Raw genomic sequence first — 18,354 nt, forward strand, 5'->3', positions numbered from 1 at the left:
CTCAGGTCTTCCGTTAGGGCATTAGCTTTCCCTTCCCCCTCCTTCAGAAGGGTTTAGTAAGAGTTCAGCACACTTCCAATATAGCACAACAGTTCAGAACTAATCTTCATGGACAGTCTTTGCTCATCAAACCAATACCACAAATCACCTACCTTTTCACAGCACAGAGGGAACCCTGTAAGGAGCAGGGTTGGCAGTTTCTCCCACCTCTCAGCACCATGCCCGATGTGGCCTCCTCCACTGCCTTCAAGTGCTGGGCAGGGCAACCTTTGAATTCTCCCACTTCATGTTAGCTGGCTCCTCTCCCTTAGGCAGCTCTAGTGGCAGGCTACTTCCTTCCTCCACATACTCCATGGAATCTCTCTCTCCATTCGTCTCCCCTCTCTCCTGGTGACTGAGAGCCTCCAGGAAATCTGCTTTCCCCTTCTCACAGCTGGGGGGAATTATATACTGATGGCAAAGCCAGGGAAACAGAGCTTCATCCTTCCCTCTTCCTCTAGTGGGGAAGGGAGTAACAGGCTCACCCTGCCTCGAGCCATTGCTCCCCCTGCTGGGTCTGGGAATCCATTCCATTTTTTTAGGACTACTCTCTTCTCTTATTCTTGCAAGGACTTCTGGGACCCATAGTTCTGGGCTCAACTGCTTCACTGGGGAATCTCTGGGGCTTGCTTTGTCACAGTTGGAGCATGCTTTGGCTGTGGTGTGCTAATGTGCTGATAACCCTGGGGGGAGGCTGGGCGCCCCGGGGCAGGAGTGCATGATCCTGTTCTGAGTTGGCACTGGGATCCTGGCTAAGTCATCAAGTCAGACGATACGTGTTGTCTCATGGAATGAGGGGGGCATAACATCTCCCATGAAAAGAACAAAAAATTTAGCTGCTTCAAAACGACATAGAGCAAATATAGTCTGCCTACAGGAGACTAGGCTGTTGGCGGGGAGGTGTTTAGTTACCCAGCAGCAAGCCATAGAGAAGGAGTGGCCATACTGTTCCATAAATCATTGGCATATCAATCAAAACTCTTATTCAAAGATTCAGTAGGTCGATATGTAGGCCTACAAATCAACTTACAGGGGGAAAACATGCTATTGGTGGCAGTTTACGCACCAGTGGTTTTTGATAAAACATTTTATCCACATTTATTGGCCGAGTGTCAGCGATATGGGCACCTCCTTTTGATCATAGCAGGAGATATGAATTTAGTATTTGACGCAAATATAGACCACTCAGGTGCGCAGGGAAGGCAGATAGTCTCATTCCCATCGGTTTTGGAGACTCTGAGGGGCATAATCGAACGAAAACGTCTATCTCCATGGGCGTTTATCTCCAAGAACGGGTCCGTGAAGGGGCGGACCGAACCGTATTTTCGCAAAAAATAGACGTCCATGTTTTATTCGACAATTTGTGAGCTGGGCGTTTTTGTTTTTCAGCGATAATGGAAAATGAAAGTGCCCAGCTCAAAAACGAATAAATCCAAGGCATTTGTTCATGGGAGGGGCCAGGATTCGTAGTGCACTGGTCCCCGTCACATGCCAGGACACCAACCGGGCACCCTAGGGGGCACTTTTACAAAAAAAAAAAAAAAAAGGTAAAAGAGCTCCCAGGTGCATAGCACCCTTCCCTTGTGTGTTGAGCCCCCCAAATCCCCCTCAAAACCTACTGCCCACAAGTCTACACCATTATTATAGCCCTAAGGGGTGAAGGGGGGCACCTACATGTGGGTACAGTGGGTTTGGGGGGGGTTGGACGACTAATAAGCATTAAGCAGCACAATTGTAACAGGTAGGGGGGGATGGGCCTGGGTCCACCTGCCTGAAGTCCACTGCACCCCCTAACAACTGCTCCAGGGACCTGCATACTCATATGACATTTGAGGGTGAAAATAAAAAGTTGTGAAACATCATTTTTTTTGTGGTGGGAGGGGGTTAGTGACCACTGGAGGAGTCAGGGGAGGTCATCCCCGATTCCCTCCGATGGTCATCTGGTCATTTAGAGCACTTTTTTGGGACCTGTTCGTGTGAAAAATGGGTCCAACAAAAGTGTCATAAATGTTCGCTAAAAACGCCTTTATTTTTTCGATTATCGCCCTAACGCGTACATCTCTCCTCGGCCGATAACCACGCCCCAGTTCCACCTTCGCCACACCTCTGACATGCCCCCATCAACTTTGTCCGCATCCGCGACGGAGTGCAGTTGAAAACGTCCAAAATCGGCTTTCGATTATACCGATTTATTCATTTTTGTGAGATAAACGTCTATCTCCCGATTTAGGTTGAAATCTAGGCGTTTTTTCTTTTTGATTATAAGGTGGTCTTTGTACCATGTTAGATCTGGTGGACCCCTGGTGATTGTTACATCCTGATGAAAAAGATTACACCCATACATCACGAGCTCACCAGACACTTGCACGCTTAGATTATATCTTGCTATCACAACAATTGTTCTTGCAAGTACACACAGCAGTGATAGGTCCAGAGGAAATATCGGGCCATGCACTGATCTGGGTTGACCTTGAGCCAACAATTGCTTATCAGCAGACCAGGGGATGGCGCTTCCCAGCGTATTTATTCCATTCTGCAGATTTTACTAAATACTTACAAAATAAATGGCAAGATTACATGGAGGCAAACCAGGGCCATGTGGATGACCCAATGTTGTTCTGGTCTGCTGCCAAGGTGGTGCTCCGCGGAAATATAATTGCCTATGTGAGTGCGCGCAATAAGCGTATCCAGCAGGGAATTGTAGTCCTTGAATGAAAATTGCGAGCTCTTAAATGCACCTATATGCGACGCCCTTCCCACACATTGTTCGAAACACTGCCACTAGGGTGACCTGGAATAGTCTGATACATGAGAGGACTGAGAGGACACATATATATCGCAAATACCAGTTTTATAAAAATGGAGAGAAAGCTGGAGGTCTGTTAGCACACTTAGTAAAGCAAAGCCGTAAAGCACATTTCATACCGGCTTTATGTAATGAAAAAGGATTGATTGCCACTAATTTAGAGGAAATTTCTGAGATTTTTCTCCGTCACTTTACAGGTCTTTATGATTCTACCAAAGAGGATAATAGGGAGGAGGCAAAGATACAAGCATACTTGAAGGCCTCAGGGCTACTACTACTACTATTTAACATTTCTAGAGCGCTACAAAGTGTACGCAGCGCTGTACAAACACAGAAGAAAGACAGTCCCTGCTCAAAGAGCTTACAATCTAATAGACAAAAAGTAAAGCATTTAAATTTAAAATATTTAAGCAGTCAAGCACAAGAGAACAGTCACAGAAGGACAGAAGATGTTGAAGGGTGGTCAGTGTGATTAGGTGTAACTCTGGTTGGAGTAGTGGGAGAAGGTGATAGAAGAATAGAAATGGGTGAGGTAAAGTAATGAGTGGGTTGATAGGGAGGTTATATAAGACATGTCACTCTAGGGGTGGGTGGGTAGAGGGGTAGGGTGGGTGGAAGCAGGAGAAGGTATTCTCTGCAGCCTATCTGTGAGATGGAAAATGCTCTCTGAAGCTGCTGCTATAAGTTGTTAGTTTTCTCTCCCTGAAAGAGATCCAAGCCACACCCACGAAGTTCAAACTGTCAGTGGGGAGGGTGAGGGGAGGAAATGGCAGTGCTTGATGAAAAAGAGAGCTCAGTTTGATAGGAGATATACTATAGGATGTCATTCTGAGGCCAGGCTAAGTCTAAAGCAGGAGAAGGTATTCTCTGCAGCCTATCTGTGAGATGGAAAATGCTCTCTGAAGCTGCTGCTATAAGTTGTTAGTTTTCTCTCCCTGAAAGAGATCCAAGCCACACCCACGAAGTTCAAACTGTCAGTGGGGAGGGTGAGGGGAGGAAATGGCAGTGCTTGATGAAAAAGAGAGCTCAGTTTGATAGGAGATATACTATAGGATGTCATTCTGAGGCCAGGCTAAGTCTAAAGCAGGAGAAGGTATTCTCTGCAGCCTATCTGTGAGATGGAAAATGCTCTCTGAAGCTGCTGCTATAAGTTGTTAGTTTTCTCTCCCTGAAAGAGATCCAAGCCACACCCACGAAGTTCAAACTGTCAGTGGGGAGGGTGAGGGGAGGAAATGGCAGTGCTTGATGAAAAAGAGAGCTCAGTTTGATAGGAGATATACTATAGGATGTCATTCTGAGGCCAGGCTAAGTCTAAAGCAGGAGAAGGTATTCTCTGCAGCCTATCTGTGAGATGGAAAATGGTCTCTGAAGCTGCTGCTATAAGTTGTTAGTTTTCTCTCCCTGAAAGAGATCCAAGCCACACCCACGAAGTTCAAACTGTCAGTGGGGAGGGTGAGGGGAGGAAATGGCAGTGCTTGATGAAAAAGAGAGCTCAGTTTGATAGGAGATATACTATAGGTTGTCATTCTGAGGCCAGGCTAAGTCTAAAGCAGGAGAAGGTATTCTCTGCAGCCTATCTGTGAGATGGAAAATGCTCTCTGAAGCTGCTGCTATAAGTTGTTAGTTTTCTCTCCCTGAAAGAGATCCAAGCCACACCCACGAAGTTCAAACTGTCAGTGGGGAGGGTGAGGGGAGGAAATGGCAGTGCTTGATGAAAAAGAGAGCTCAGTTTGATAGGAGATATACTATAGGATGTCATTCTGAGGCCAGGCTAAGTCTAAAGCAGGAGAAGGTATTCTCTGCAGCCTATCTGTGAGATGGAAAATGCTCTCATTTTCTAGGGCTGCCTAGTCTGTCCCTAGAAACAGTAGAGACTCTCAACCAGCCGCTGTTGGCAAAAGAAGTACAAAAGGTGATTAAAACTTTTTTCGGCCCCAGGGGCCGATGAGTTCACGGGAGAGTTTTATAAACTTTTGCAGAATCAACTAATATGTCCCCTTCTAGATTATTATGATACCGTGATAGAAGGAAGGGAATTGCCCCTTTATGCCAACACTACCCTTATCACACTAATACCGAAGCCAGGAAGAGACCCCACACAGGCACATGCATATTAAACAATTTTGCTAATAAATGTGGACTTAAAGATATTGTCAAGGATACTGGCAGATCAACTGGTGCCCTTTCTCCCAACATTGATTGGAGAGGATCAGGTTGGTTTTGTGAGAGGTCGCCAGTCAGTGATAAATGTCCAGAAACTATTAACAGCAATGATACAGGGTCAAATGACCGGTACTCCACAGCTGGTAGTGAGTCTAGATGCAGAGCGGGCCTTTGACTGAGTGCTATGGCCTTTTTTATTTGCCACACTCGGGTGGGCTGGTACCTACAGGCAATCCTAACATTATACACAGACCCTAGGGCAAAGTTACTGGTAAATGGAGTAAAGACCCCTGATTTTTCAATTGGAAAGGGAACGCGGCAGGGATGGCTGCTGCCCCCCCCCCCCCCCCGTTATTCTTGCTAGCATTAGAACCCCTTCTATGTACAATCAGAAAAGTGGAGGAGATAACCGGGGTTCATATCCGAGAACATACGATAAAAGTGTTGGCATTTGCAGATGACCTGTTGTTGACGTTGGAGGACCCACAAAATTTGCTCACACATTTGCTATAGGCTATTGAGGAGTATGGAACGCTATCTGGTTTTAGACTAAATCTACAAAAATCTTAAGTGCTTCCATCTTCTCCAGAGCTAATTTGGGATTGGAAAGGGTAATTTCCCATACAGATTAAATATTTGGGAGTTACTATTCCAATAGACCTACAGAAGCTATATGACAAAAATGTAAGGCCTTTATTGAATTCTACAAAGCAATGGTTATGCCTCTGGGCGGCACAGCCCCTGTACCTGTTGGGACGGGTTTCACTGTTTAATATGATGCTGGCTCCTCGGTGGCTTTATGTATTTCAGATGTTACCATTATTTTTAAAATGACGGGAGGAGCATCAATTGAACAGGGCCACTCAGACGTTTTTATGGGGAGGGAAGCACCCTAGACTACCGATTACGGTACTACAGAAACCCAGGGCGGGTGGAGGACTGGGACTTCTCAAGATCCGCTATCTATAGCATGTTTCATGAGGCACATATGGGACTGGCTGACAGGATCGAGTGCATTCTCAGCTACTTTAGTTGAAGGCGCTCTTTCACCAGGGGTACATAGGAGTTGGCTTCTGCACACCATTCCAGGCAGTTCAGATGTAGTGATACATCATAACCCAATTTTCCTTACAGCTAGGACTGCCTGGAGGTGGCTGTGTAGGAGACGTGATTTTTCTGCTGCAGCAACTCCATATCTGGCGATATGTCGAAACCCGTACTTTCCGGTGGGCACAACTTCTTTGGTTTTTGCCCACTGGAGGAAGCGGGGAATATTGTATTTGTACCAGCTGCTAAATGAAGAAGGGAAATTAAAAACCTTGGTGGATTTACAAAACGAATATAAATTGGACTTCAATTCGCATTTTGCCTACATACAACTTCAGCACTGTTACCAATCTAGGTTGGACGAATTTGACCGAGGATGTGCAAGATACGTTGAACTCAGCTCTCACCTTGGGGTCCAAGAATGACGTCCCCTTGCGATACCATCATAGATACCTACAAGCCTCTACTGAGGACTTGGACTTTCGAAAGTTAGCACATGCATGGACATTAGAGTTAGGAGTAACATTGTCTGAAGAGCAATTCAAACATTATGTCCTGAGCATATCGCGTAGTACATTCTTTAACTGCTTGTGAGAGCTACAATATCGTTTTGCACTTCGCTTGTACATCTCTCCTTATAGAGCGCATAGAGCTAAGCTAAATCCCACAGGGGAATGTCCAAAGTGTCTCCATAGTCCTACTACACTGAGTCATATGTTTTGGACATGCCCACAGGTACATAGATTTTGGAGCCAGATAGTGTCAACAATATATTCTTATTGGGGTCGCAGGATTGAAATGCATCCGTTACTTTTGTTTGATGTGTTCCAATATTCTAAACCTGCACCACCAGGGTTTAAACAATTTTTGCAAAAAGCTATTTGGTTGGGTAAGAAAACGATATTGGTGTGCTGGCGGGAGCCTTCATCCCCTACAGTTGGAATGTGGCGCACACAAATGATAGGATTGCTACAGATTGAGCGTTGTGGGGTTGGGGGCGCTTCCCTTTCATCTGAGAGGGGAAGGCCCTTTCGACAGACCTGGAACGTTTTTGGGACGCATTACAGCCTCAAGCAAGAAGCAGAATTTTGAACCAGCTGTAGATAATATATATCTATCTCCTCCAGAGACACAAGGAGCAATGGATGGAAAGGGAGGGGATGGGAAGGGATTCGGAAGGAAGGGGGAAGAAGGAGAGAGGGGTTGTGGGGTAAACTGGTTAAGTTGTAAAATGTATGGCCATGAAAATTGCTTGTTCCTGTGAAATATCTTGTTTGAATGGCTTAATAAAGATGTGTTAAAAATAAAAAAGTAAATACGGTATGGTAAAAACATATAGGATGATTTGTTGCAGCGGAACATCAACACAGTACCGTTCTATAGGTAGAAGACAAGATTAGGCTTGTGAAAATGTTGTCTAAAAAGGTATGTTTTAAGAGCGCTTTTGAATTTCTGGTAAGAAGGCTCAACTCTATGTATTGGAAGGGAATTCCAAAGGGACGGGACGATGACACTGAAAGAGGAGTGACTACAAGTGACGAAAAGACAGTACAGAGAAGATGTTGAGTAAAGGAATGAAGAATACGTGAGGTAACCAGGAGATTAGAAGATTGGAAAGAAAGGGTGATATTCCAGGTTTCATAACTTGATGTGTAGATGTCTCCCATTCCATTTCATGCTGCTGCTCATAGCCAGAACTTTCTTCAGCTAACCTGTCATTATTCTATATCGTTCTTTCTCTGTTCTTTTGCAGCATTTTCTCCCACAGTCTCCCAGTCAGCTGACAAAAACATCAGACTATGTGTGAAATCGGATGCAGAATTTCAGAAATGTGGTGAATTCAAGGATGCTACAAAAAATTCACAGTACTCCCTCTCCTGTGTGAGGAAAACGAACACTGATGACTGCATTCAGGCTATTGCAGTAAGATTTTTGAAGCACTTCCCCCTCTGAATCAGCACTGGCCCATTGTCTTAACACATTGGCAGCACTCTCCTTTCTTAACCATTAATGTACCACCACTCTCCTTATTAAGCCAGCAGAGTCAGTGCTCCAGCTGAATGTTAGGGGACAATCTTCCTTTGAACCAGTACTGATCCAACTGTCATCATGATATTAAGGGATACTATTCCCTTTAAGCCAATACTGATTATCATCCTACCATTAAGTTAGAGGGCACATTTTTCTCTGAACAAATATTGGAAGGTAAGATGTTGACCGCAAGTATCATGTTTCTTCTAGGTCATTAAACAAAAGTCTTTATTCTATGCGCATTGAATAGAAGTTAATGGTAATTAATTTCTAAAACTGAGGGAAAACAGCAGGCACTTAAGTGCACTTAGGAGCTACTGTATAACTGGGTGGTTACGTGTTCTAGTCCACAACTGCAAAGAGGGAGTTCACATGGAAGGGTCTTGGGCATTCTGATTATTTTAGCACACATTTTATTGAATATTGTCAGGCACCTAACTTTTGCATTTAGGCACTCAAATTTACACCTGCCAAACAGCAGGCATCATAAGTACATAAGTACATAAGTAATGCCATACTGGGAAAAGACCAAGGGTCCATCGAGCCCAGCATCTTGTCCACGACAGCGGCCAATCCAGGCCAAGGGCACCTGGCAAGCTTCCCAAACGTACAAACATTCTATACATGTTATTCCTGGGATTTTGGATTTTTCCAAGTCCGTTTAGTAGCGGTTTATGGACTTGTCCTTTAGGAAACCGTCCAACCCATTTTAAAACTCTGCTAAGCTAACCGCCTTCACCACATTTTCCGGCAATGAATTCCAGAGTTTAATTACATGTTGGGTGAAGAAAAATTTTCCCGATTTGTTTTAAATTTACTACACTGTAGTTTAATCGCATGCCCCCTAGTCCTAGTATTTTTGGAAAGCGTGAACAGACGCTTCACATCCACCTGTTCCACTCCACTCATTATTTTATATACCTCTATCATGTCTCCCCTCAGCCGTCTCTTCTCCAAGCTGAATAGCCCTAGCCTCCTTAGTCTTTCTTCATAGGGAAGTCGTCCCATCCCCGCTATCATTTTAGTCGCCCTTCGCTGCACCTTTTCCAATTCTACTATATCTTTCTTGAGATGCGGCGACCAGAATTGAACACAATACTCAAGGTGCGGTCGCACCATGGAGCGATACAACGGCATTATAACATCACATTAAACGTCATCTGCCATTTAGCCGCCCAGTCTCCCAGTCTCGTAAGGTCCTCTTGTAATTTTTCATCATCCTGTCACGAGTTAACGACTTTGAATAACTTTGTGTCATCAGCAAATTTAATTACCTCACTAGTTACTCCCATCTCTAAATCATTTATAAATATATTAAAAAGCAGCGGTCCTAGCACAGACCCCTGAGGAACCCCACTAACTACCCTTCTCCATTGTGAATACTGCCCATTTAACCCCACTCTCTGTTTCCTATCCTTCAACCAGTTTTTAATCCACAATAGGACTTTTCCTCCTATCCCATGACCCTCCAATTTCCTCTGTAGCCTTTCATGAGGTACCTTGTCAAACGCCTTTTGCAAATCCAGATACACAATATCAACCGGCTCCCCTTTGTCCACATGTTTGTTTACTCCTTCAAAGAATTGAAGTAAATTGGTCAGGCAAGATTTCCCCACACAAAAGCCTTGCTGACTCGGTCTCAGTAATCCATGTCCTTGGATGTGCTCTGTAATTTTGTTTTTAATAATAGCCTCTACCATTTTCCCCGGCACCGACGTCAGACTCACCGGTCTATAATTTCCCGGATCTCACCTGGAGCCTTTTAAAAAAATGAGCGTTACATTGGCCACCCTCCAATCTTCTGGTACCACGCTCGATTTTAAGGATAAGTTGCATAACACTAGCAGTAGCTCCGCAAGCTCGTTTTTCAGTTCTATCAGTACTCTAGGATGAATACCATCCGGTCCAGGAGATTTGCTACTCTTCAGTTTGCCGAACTGCCCCATTACGTCCTCCAGGTTTACCGTGAAGTCAGTAAGTTTCTCCGACTCATCCGCTTGAAATACCATTTCCGACACCGGTATCCCACCCAAATCTTCCTCGGTGAAGACCGAAGCAAAGAATTCATTCAGTCTCTCCGCTACGTCTTTGTCTTCCTTGATCGCCCCTTTTACCCCTCGGTCATCCAGCAGCCCAACCGATTCTTTTGTCTGATCTTTAGTTGTATTTAAGGGCACCTGGCCTACTACGGTCTGTTGTGCAACCTCACTATCCAGAAACCCTATCTTCCCTGTTTGTGAGGTATCTTTGCAAGATACCTTTTCCTGAACCATGCGCTTTTGAGCGACTGTCAGCCTTCCCCCCATTTCTAGTTTAAAAGCTGCTCTATCTCCTTTTTAAATGCCGACGCCAGCAGCCTGGTCCCACCCTGGTTAAGGTGGAGCCCATCCTTTCGGAATAGGCTCCCCCTTCCCCAGAATGTTGCCCAGTTCTTAACCAATGTAAAACCCTCCTCCCTGCACCATCGTCTCATCCACGCATTGAGACTCCGGAGCTCTGCCTGTCTCTTGGGCCCTGCACGTGGAACAGGTAGCATTTCAGAAAATGCTAACCTAGAGGATCTGGATTTGATCTTTCTACCTAAGAGCCTAAATTTGGCTTCCAGAACCTCTCTCCCACATTTTCCTATGTCGTTGGTACCCACATGTACCAAGACAGCGGACTCCTCCCCAGCACTATCTAGAATCCTATCTAGGTGACGCATCAGTTGTGGTGTTTAACTTTAGATGCTTAATTGCTGACTTATGCTAGTGATCTATAATGCATTAGGTGCACAAATTTGCTGTTGTAGAATACTAGCTTAGCGGCTGGATTTAGCACCCTTTATAGAATTGCCCCTTGGTGTCTATAAGGAAGAATGCTCTTAATTGAACCCAAAAAATTCTCTTTCCCTAGTAAAAAAAATGCGTTTATTGCAATTGTACAACCCGTTGTATAAAGGTGATTCAAAAGTACAAATAGCAAAAGTGATGTGAGTCATGAGAAGCACATCTGAAAATGGAAGCTGAGTATTTGAGATCTGTGTGAAAAAACCCCCAGTTTTATGCCTCATCTTGTTACCAGTACAGAGGCTCTACATGTTGAAAATATGGAGATGTGCAATAATATTTATCTTTTGATATTTTGTCTTTTTTTAGAGTGACTACGCAGATTTCATGACCATGGATGGTGGTGATATTTACAAAGCAGGCCTCTCCCCCTTTGATCTGAAACCCATTATGACTGAGGACTATGGCAAGGGAGAAGGTACATTTCTTCTTCTGGGTACTTTTGTAAACAATTGGCTGAACATGGTGTAGTGGGTCTGGTGTGTTGACAAATTAATCATATGTGCTGTTTGACACAATCAAAAGATTTAATACTTTCAAAATGTCAACATTTCATCTGTCCTTTGATTATCAGGCATTTTCACACCTGAGAGATTGCTAAAATTGATCAGTCTCTTCCACCAAAATCAACAAATCTCCTGTGATAGCATACAAGGCTTCCCATCTTCCCTGCATGTTTTTGTGTTTTTGCACTCCATCTTGAATGATTGCTGTCAGGCAGATGGTATTAATATTTTAGAAATAAAATAAATAATAAATAATGCATGGAGCTGTGAAATTCCTCTCCCCAGAACTAGTGCTTGGGGCTCTGGTAGATCCCTTCTTTCTTCCCTTTGAATGGTGTTAGGGCCCCTTTAAGCCCTATAAGATTTTTTATATGTATGACTTTTAAAGGTTTGCTTCTGTACACGATTTCTTTCAATATGAGCAGCCAGAAAAGAGCAGAAGTCCAGAGAAGGGAAACTTTCAAGTTGATCCACAAATGAAGTTTATTAGTTAATGACCCAACTTGGCCAAGTTTTGGCACTTATGCCTGATGGGTCAATGCATTGCCAAATACTCAAAATCACCATTGGCACAAAAGAACACACATTTGTGTATACTGCCAGCACCAAGAACAAAGCTCACCGACTGACTGTGTAAGTGCCAAAACTTGGCCAAGTCGGGTTATTAACCAATAAACTTCATTTGTGGATGAACTTCAAAGTTTCCCTTCTCTGGACTTCCTCTGCTCTTTTCTGGCTGCCCATACTTTTTTTTGCAGAGGATTTTGCTTCTGTTTGTGTTGTTCTTTCAATATGAACTAAACAGATTTAACTTATAGGCCATAGGTTACCCAAACATGAGACCAGCTGTTTTTTTTCCTATTTTCTCAGTGGAAGATATTTTGGAAGTTATTCAATAAAGATTGTTTTCCATAGGCATATTGGACTAGATTCTATATATCATGCCTAAATATTTGGTGCCAAAATGAAATTTGCCTAAGCGCATTCTATAAAGTATTCCTTAATTTAGGCGTACTTTATAGAATAAACCTAAATTTCTGCATGGTATATAGAATACACCAAGTGGCCATGACAGTGCCTAACTCTAGGCATGGCCATTTATGCCAAGTAAAACTTGGTGTAAATACCAGCGCTCAGTTTATCGCAGAGCAGGTATATTCTATAACCCTGGTGTAGTTTTCTGGAACACCCACAACCCACCCATTCTATGTCCATAGCCACACCCCTTTTTGGCAGTGCGCATTAGAATTTATGCGCACCACTTTGCAGAATATGCTTAGTGGGTAGTATGCATACATTCTAATTCCAATTAGTGCTGATAATTGATTGTTAACATCTAATTATCAGCACTGATTAGCTTGTTAACTAATTAAGTTATGTGCATTGTTACGGAATATGCTTTTATTATTATTATTTGTTACATTTGTATCCCACATTTTCCCACCTTTTTGCAGGCTCAATGTGGCTTACATATAACCGTTAACGGTGTTAGCCAATTCCGGTCTGAACAAATACATAGTATGAATGAATACAAAGTGATATTGTGGTAGATGAGGTACATGTATGGTAGGTACAATTGGGGGGAACTTAGGGAGGGAAAGGGGGAAGAAGAGTCCGGTAATGTCTGTTACAGTCTTTGGTTACATTGTGTCGCAAGTGTCCAGGTATTTTTATGTTGGGTCGGTGGGGTATGCTTTTCTGAACAGGTCTGTCTTTAGTGCTTTCCGAACATTTAGGTGGTCGGGCGTAGTTTTTACTGCTTTTGGTAATGCGTTCCATAGTTGTGCGCTTAGGTAGGAAAAGCTGGATGCATAGGAGTCCTTTGCTGCTTGAGTAGTGCAGGTTTCGGTATGATCGTGCAGACTTTGTGGTGTTTCTGGTTGGCAGGTCGATAAGGTCTGCCATGTATCCCGGTACCTCACCGTAGATAATTTTATGGACAGCTGTGCAGATTTTGAAAGTGATACGTTCTTTGATTGGTAGCCAATGCAGTTTTTCTCGGAGTGGTTTGGCGCTGTCAAAACGTGTTTTTCCAACTACAAGCCTGGCTGCTCTGTTTTGGGTGGTCTGGAGTTTCTTTATGATTTGATCCTTGCATCCTGCATAGATTCCATTACAGTACCACTGACTGTATCATCTTATGAAATATTTCCCTCGGGAAGATTGGTTTCACGCGTTTGAGTTTCCACATTGAGAAAAATATTTTCTTTAAGGTGGAATTTGCTTGGGTCTCTGGTGATAGGTTACGGTCGATTGTTACTCCGAGAATTTTCAGACTGTCTGAGATAGGGAGGGTGTATCCTGGGGTGTTAATGTTTTGGGGTTTGTATGTATTGTATTGGGATAAGATGATGAGACACTGTGTTTTTTCAGTGTTGAGTTTTAGTTGAAATGCATTTGCCCATGAGTTCATGATGTTTAAGTTTAGCTTGATTTCGTTGGTGATTTCTGCCAGATCATGTTTGAAGGGGATGTATAATGTGATGTCATCAGCGTAGATAAATGGGTTAAGGCCTTGGGTGGATAAGGTCTTGGCTAGTGGACTCATCATGAGGTTGAAAAGGATCGGTGATAGTGGTGATCCTTGCTGTACTCCGCAGCCTGGTTTCCACGGTGACAATATGTTTGTTTTTGATTTCACTTGATATGTTCTTGTGGTTAGGAAACCCTTATTCCTTGTCATCAACAGCAGATGAATCCATTAACTGATGGGTTGTATCCGCCTACCAGCAGGTGAAGATAGAGAACACTGAGAGCACATGGTATTCTAGGACACCCAACCCCCTCTGCCTTCAGTGTAACTCTATCTCCCAGCAGGTGTGGACGTCGCTTCTCAACTCCTGGATTTCTGCCTGGGGTGGCTCCTGTGCTTTGCCAGTAGAGCAGGGGGTGTTGTGGCTGGTGGTGCCCACTTTAAAGGCATACTTGGTTTTCCCTGTCCCTGCCTTACCGCATTCCCCCTCCTCCCAGAGTTCCTCTGTGGCTGCCTGCCTCTAACTTTCCTCACAGTAAAAAAAAAAAATAACCAGAGAGAGGCTTTTTCTTGAGCTCCTGGTTCGGTGCAGCTTGACCGCAGCTCGTTTGACTCGGTCTCCTGAGGTGAGAGTGGTGCCCAGCTCCTCCGGGGAGGTTCCCGCTGACAGCGCTCTGTGCGGGGTAAGTTTTGGCATGAAGGCGCCATTTTGTTTTCTGTATTTGATGGCTGCTGAAGGGGTTAAGCGCTGCTCCCACTGTGGGAAACGCAGATCAGCAGCGGGGCTTTGCAGCACATGCTGCCTAGATGCTAATGCTGGCACGAGCATGGCGGGCGGTGATTCTTCCCGCACACCGGAGTTGGCACAGGCCGCCATCTTGGAGGCACCACGTGACCCGACACTCACGGTTGCGGAGGGGTCTGAGTGTGGAGGGACGCCTCGTTTCGAGGTTTCTAGAGGAGCTTTTGCCTCCGCTTCCCCCAATGTGGGGGCGGATGTACAGGGTGAGTTTTTCTCCCCTGTATTTGTGCTGCTGATGCATAAGGCTTTTATGTTAAAAAGAGCACTGCCTGAGGCTCCTGACCATTCCTGTCAGTCTGGGTTGCCTCCGGTTCTTTATAGCCCAGCGTCTGCTGGAGAGTTTATTTCTTCCACCAAGCTTTTGGCTGACGCTAAGCATAGACAAGAGAATACCCCGTCTGAGGGGGACTCTTCACTCTGTTCTCCCCCGTGGTCTAGTTTCGGGGAGTCTGAGGGGTCTGGCAGGCCCTTTACGGACTGATGATCCAGATGAGGATGGCTGCTTGCCACAGGAGTTGGATGACCCTAAAGCGGTTCGGATTTTCGACGAGCTGCCAGCTCTCATTTCTGATGCCTTACAGGCCCTTTGTATTGAAGATCCTGACGAGGGTGCTGCCTCTTCTATTAATCCTAGGATGGCTAGCACTAAGAAGCCTTCTCGGGCTTTTCCCTTGCATGCTTCCATCCAAGAGCTTATTTCAGCTCAATGGTCTGACCCTGAGGGTCCCTTGAAGGTGGCCAGGGCTATGTGTCACCTTTACCCCCTGAGGGAAAGTCAGTTGACCCTCTTTGGGATGCCTAAAGTGGATGCTTTAGTCATGGCTGTGACTAAAAAGACAACTCTCCCGGTGGAGGAAGGGGTCGCTTTGAAAGATATGCAGGACCGGCAGCTGGAATCCGCGCTGAAGCGGTCCTTTGATATCTCGGGCCTTTCCTTACGGGCGGCTATTTGCAGTTCCTATGCAGCCTGGGCCTGCCTTTCCTGGTTGCAGCAGGCGGTTGAGCAACCTGCTGATGGAGCGGGTTCCCTTGCTGAGGTCGGCCCGCGTATGGAGTCTGCCCTGTCTTTTTTGGCTGATACCCTTTATGATCTGGTCAGAGCTTCGGCTAAGCAGATGTCTGTGGCGGTTGCTGCCATCCGCCTTCTTTGTCTCCGGCATTGGGCGGCTGACATGGCCTCTAAACAAAGGCTGGTGAGGTTACCCTTTCGGGGCCTTCTTTTATTTGGGAAGGATTTGGAGAAGATTGTTAAGGACCTAGGGGACTCTAAGTCCCAACGGTTGCCTGAGGATAGGCCAAGGCCTTCTTTTCCCTCCTCTTCCAGGCCACGTTTTCACGAAGCTCGCAGGTATCGCCCGGGGCACTCTGTGGGGTTTGGTCAACGTACCCGTTTCCAGCAGAGGAACTCCTTTCGTTCAGACAAACCCGCGGCGACATCCGGGCAACATCCAGGAGTTCTGGGGCGTCCTCCACAATAACGGTGCGCCGGTCCACTCGTCGGTTCTCGCAGTAGGGGGTCGTCTCTCCCTCTTTTTTGAGGAGTGGACCAAGATTACTTCGGATCAGTGGGTCCTAGATCTGATCAGAGAAGGTTACCGGCTAGAATTTGCCGTCCCAGTAGGAGACGCGTTTTTGGAGTCCCGATGCGGCACTGCCGTCAAGCGGGCGGCAGTATACGAGACTTTGCAGGTGTTGCTGAAGCTTGGAGCGGTGGTTCCGGTTCCTCCCGCCGAACACGGCTGCGGTCGCTACTCCATCTATTTTGTGGTGCCTCGAAAAGGCGGGCCATTCAGACCTATCCTCGACTTATGCAGAGTCAACGAGGCCTTAGGAGTGCGACACTTCCACATGGAAACCCTGCGCGCCATCATTGCGGTGGTACAGCCAGGAGAGTTTCTCATGTCTCTGGACCTCAAGGAAGCCTACTTGCATATTCCCATCTGGCCGCCTCATCAACGGTTTATCCAGTTTGCGGTATTGAGCCATCATTTCCAGTTTCGCGCCTTGCCTTTCGGCCTGGCGACTACCCCTCGGACTTTTTCCAAGGTCATGGTGGTAGTGGCTGCCTTTCTTAGGCGAGAGGGTATCAGAGTTCACCCTTATATCGACGACTGGCTCATCAGAGCGGATTCTGCAGATGAGAGTCGACTTGCCACAGCCAGAGTTGTTACAGTTTTTCAGACTCTGGGCTGGGTAGTCAATATGCCCAAAAGTCACCTGACCTCCTCTCAGTTTCTCGAGTATTTGGGGGTCCGGTTCGACACGGCTTCGGGGTTCGTTTTTCTTCCCGACAGCAGGCGGCTCAAGCTTCAGATTCAGGTCCGCCTGCTCCTGCGGATGCCTCGCCCTCGAGCTTGGGACTTTGTTCAGCTCCTGAGATCGATGATGGCTACCATAGAGGTGGTTCCCTGGGCGACAGCTCACATGAGACCGCTGCAGCTTGCTCTGCTTCAGCAATGGTCTCCGATTTCCCAGGAATACCAACGCAGACTACAGTGGCTTTCTGCGTCCCAGTGCAGTATGGATTTATGGCTTTCTGACAGCAGGCTGCGGCAGGGGATGCCACTGGCTTTTCCTTTTTGATGTCTGGTGATAACGGATGCCAGCCTTTCGGGCTATGCTCAGGGTCTGTGGTCCACCATGGAAGCGGGGTGGACTATCAATCGCTTGGAACTGAGAGCGATATTTCAGGCTCTTCTGGCCTTCCACAGGACGCTGAAGGGTCTTCCTGTCCAAGTTCTGTCGGACAACACGACAGCAGTGGCCTACATCAGTCGCCAGGGCGGCACTCAGTGCAGGGCCCTGGCTGCAGAGGCGTCTCAGATCTGTGACTGGGCCGAGCACCACCTAGAGCTGCTGTCCGCAGCTCACATAGCCGGTCAGAGAAACGTGTAAGCTGATTTCCTCAGCAGACATCAAATTGACCTGGCGGAATGGGAACTGGTAGATGGAGTTTTTCTTCAGATTTATGCCAAATGGGGGACTCCAGGCTTGGATCTCATGGCATCAAGCATAAACGCCAAAGTCCTTCGCTTTTTCAGCAGAAGGAGAGGTTGGATGCTCTGGCTCAACCTTGGCCCTCGGGCCTCCTGTATGTGTTCCCTCCTTTGCCCTTGACAGGGTGAGTTCTACTTCGGATTCGTCTGCACCGAGGATTGGTGATTCTCATCTCCCCGGATTGGCCAAGGCAATCGTTGTTACGTGGATCTCCGGCGGATGCTGGTGAACGTGCCTCTTCCTTTACCTCGAGTTCCGAACCTGTTAGTTCAGGGTCCGGTGACTATGGAAGATCCTTGCCACTTTGCTCTTATGGTGGCTCTTGAGAGGACGCAATTGACGGACAAGGGCTATTCTAATAAGGTTATTGACACGTTCTTGCAGGCTCGCACGCGGTCTACCTCTGCGACTTATGCTCAGATCTGGCGCACTTTTGTGGCGTGGTGTATGCCAAAGTCTATCTCGCCGACTCTGGCGACAGTCTCGCTCTTGCTGGACTTTTTGCAGGACGGGCTACAAAAGGGCCTGGCTTACAATTCCCTTCGAGTTCAAGTGGCAGCGTTGGCCTACTTCCGGGGGAAAGTCTCCGGATTGTCCCTTGCTGCTCATCCGGATATTCTCCGTTTTCTCAGAGGGGCGCTTCGTCTCCATCCTCCTTTGCG

The 18,354-nt window shown here is 46.2% G+C and overlaps 1 protein-coding gene across 4 annotated transcripts in view; it reads left to right on the top strand.

Annotated features, from left to right (window-relative positions):
- The window catches only part of TF (transferrin), a 642,048-nt gene that overhangs the window by 114,111 nt on the left and 509,583 nt on the right, over positions 1-18,354 (top strand). For all 4 annotated transcript variants that reach the window (XM_030215724.1, XM_030215726.1, XM_030215725.1 and 1 more), the window contains exons 2-3: positions 7,809-7,978; positions 11,224-11,332. In XM_030215724.1, coding sequence (XP_030071584.1) covers positions 7,809-7,978; positions 11,224-11,332 — 279 coding nt within the window. The remainder of the gene's footprint in view (positions 1-7,808; positions 7,979-11,223; positions 11,333-18,354) is intronic.

This window comes from Microcaecilia unicolor, chromosome 10 (assembly GCF_901765095.1).
Source record: "Microcaecilia unicolor chromosome 10, aMicUni1.1, whole genome shotgun sequence".
Taxonomy (NCBI): Eukaryota; Metazoa; Chordata; class Amphibia; order Gymnophiona; family Siphonopidae; genus Microcaecilia; species Microcaecilia unicolor.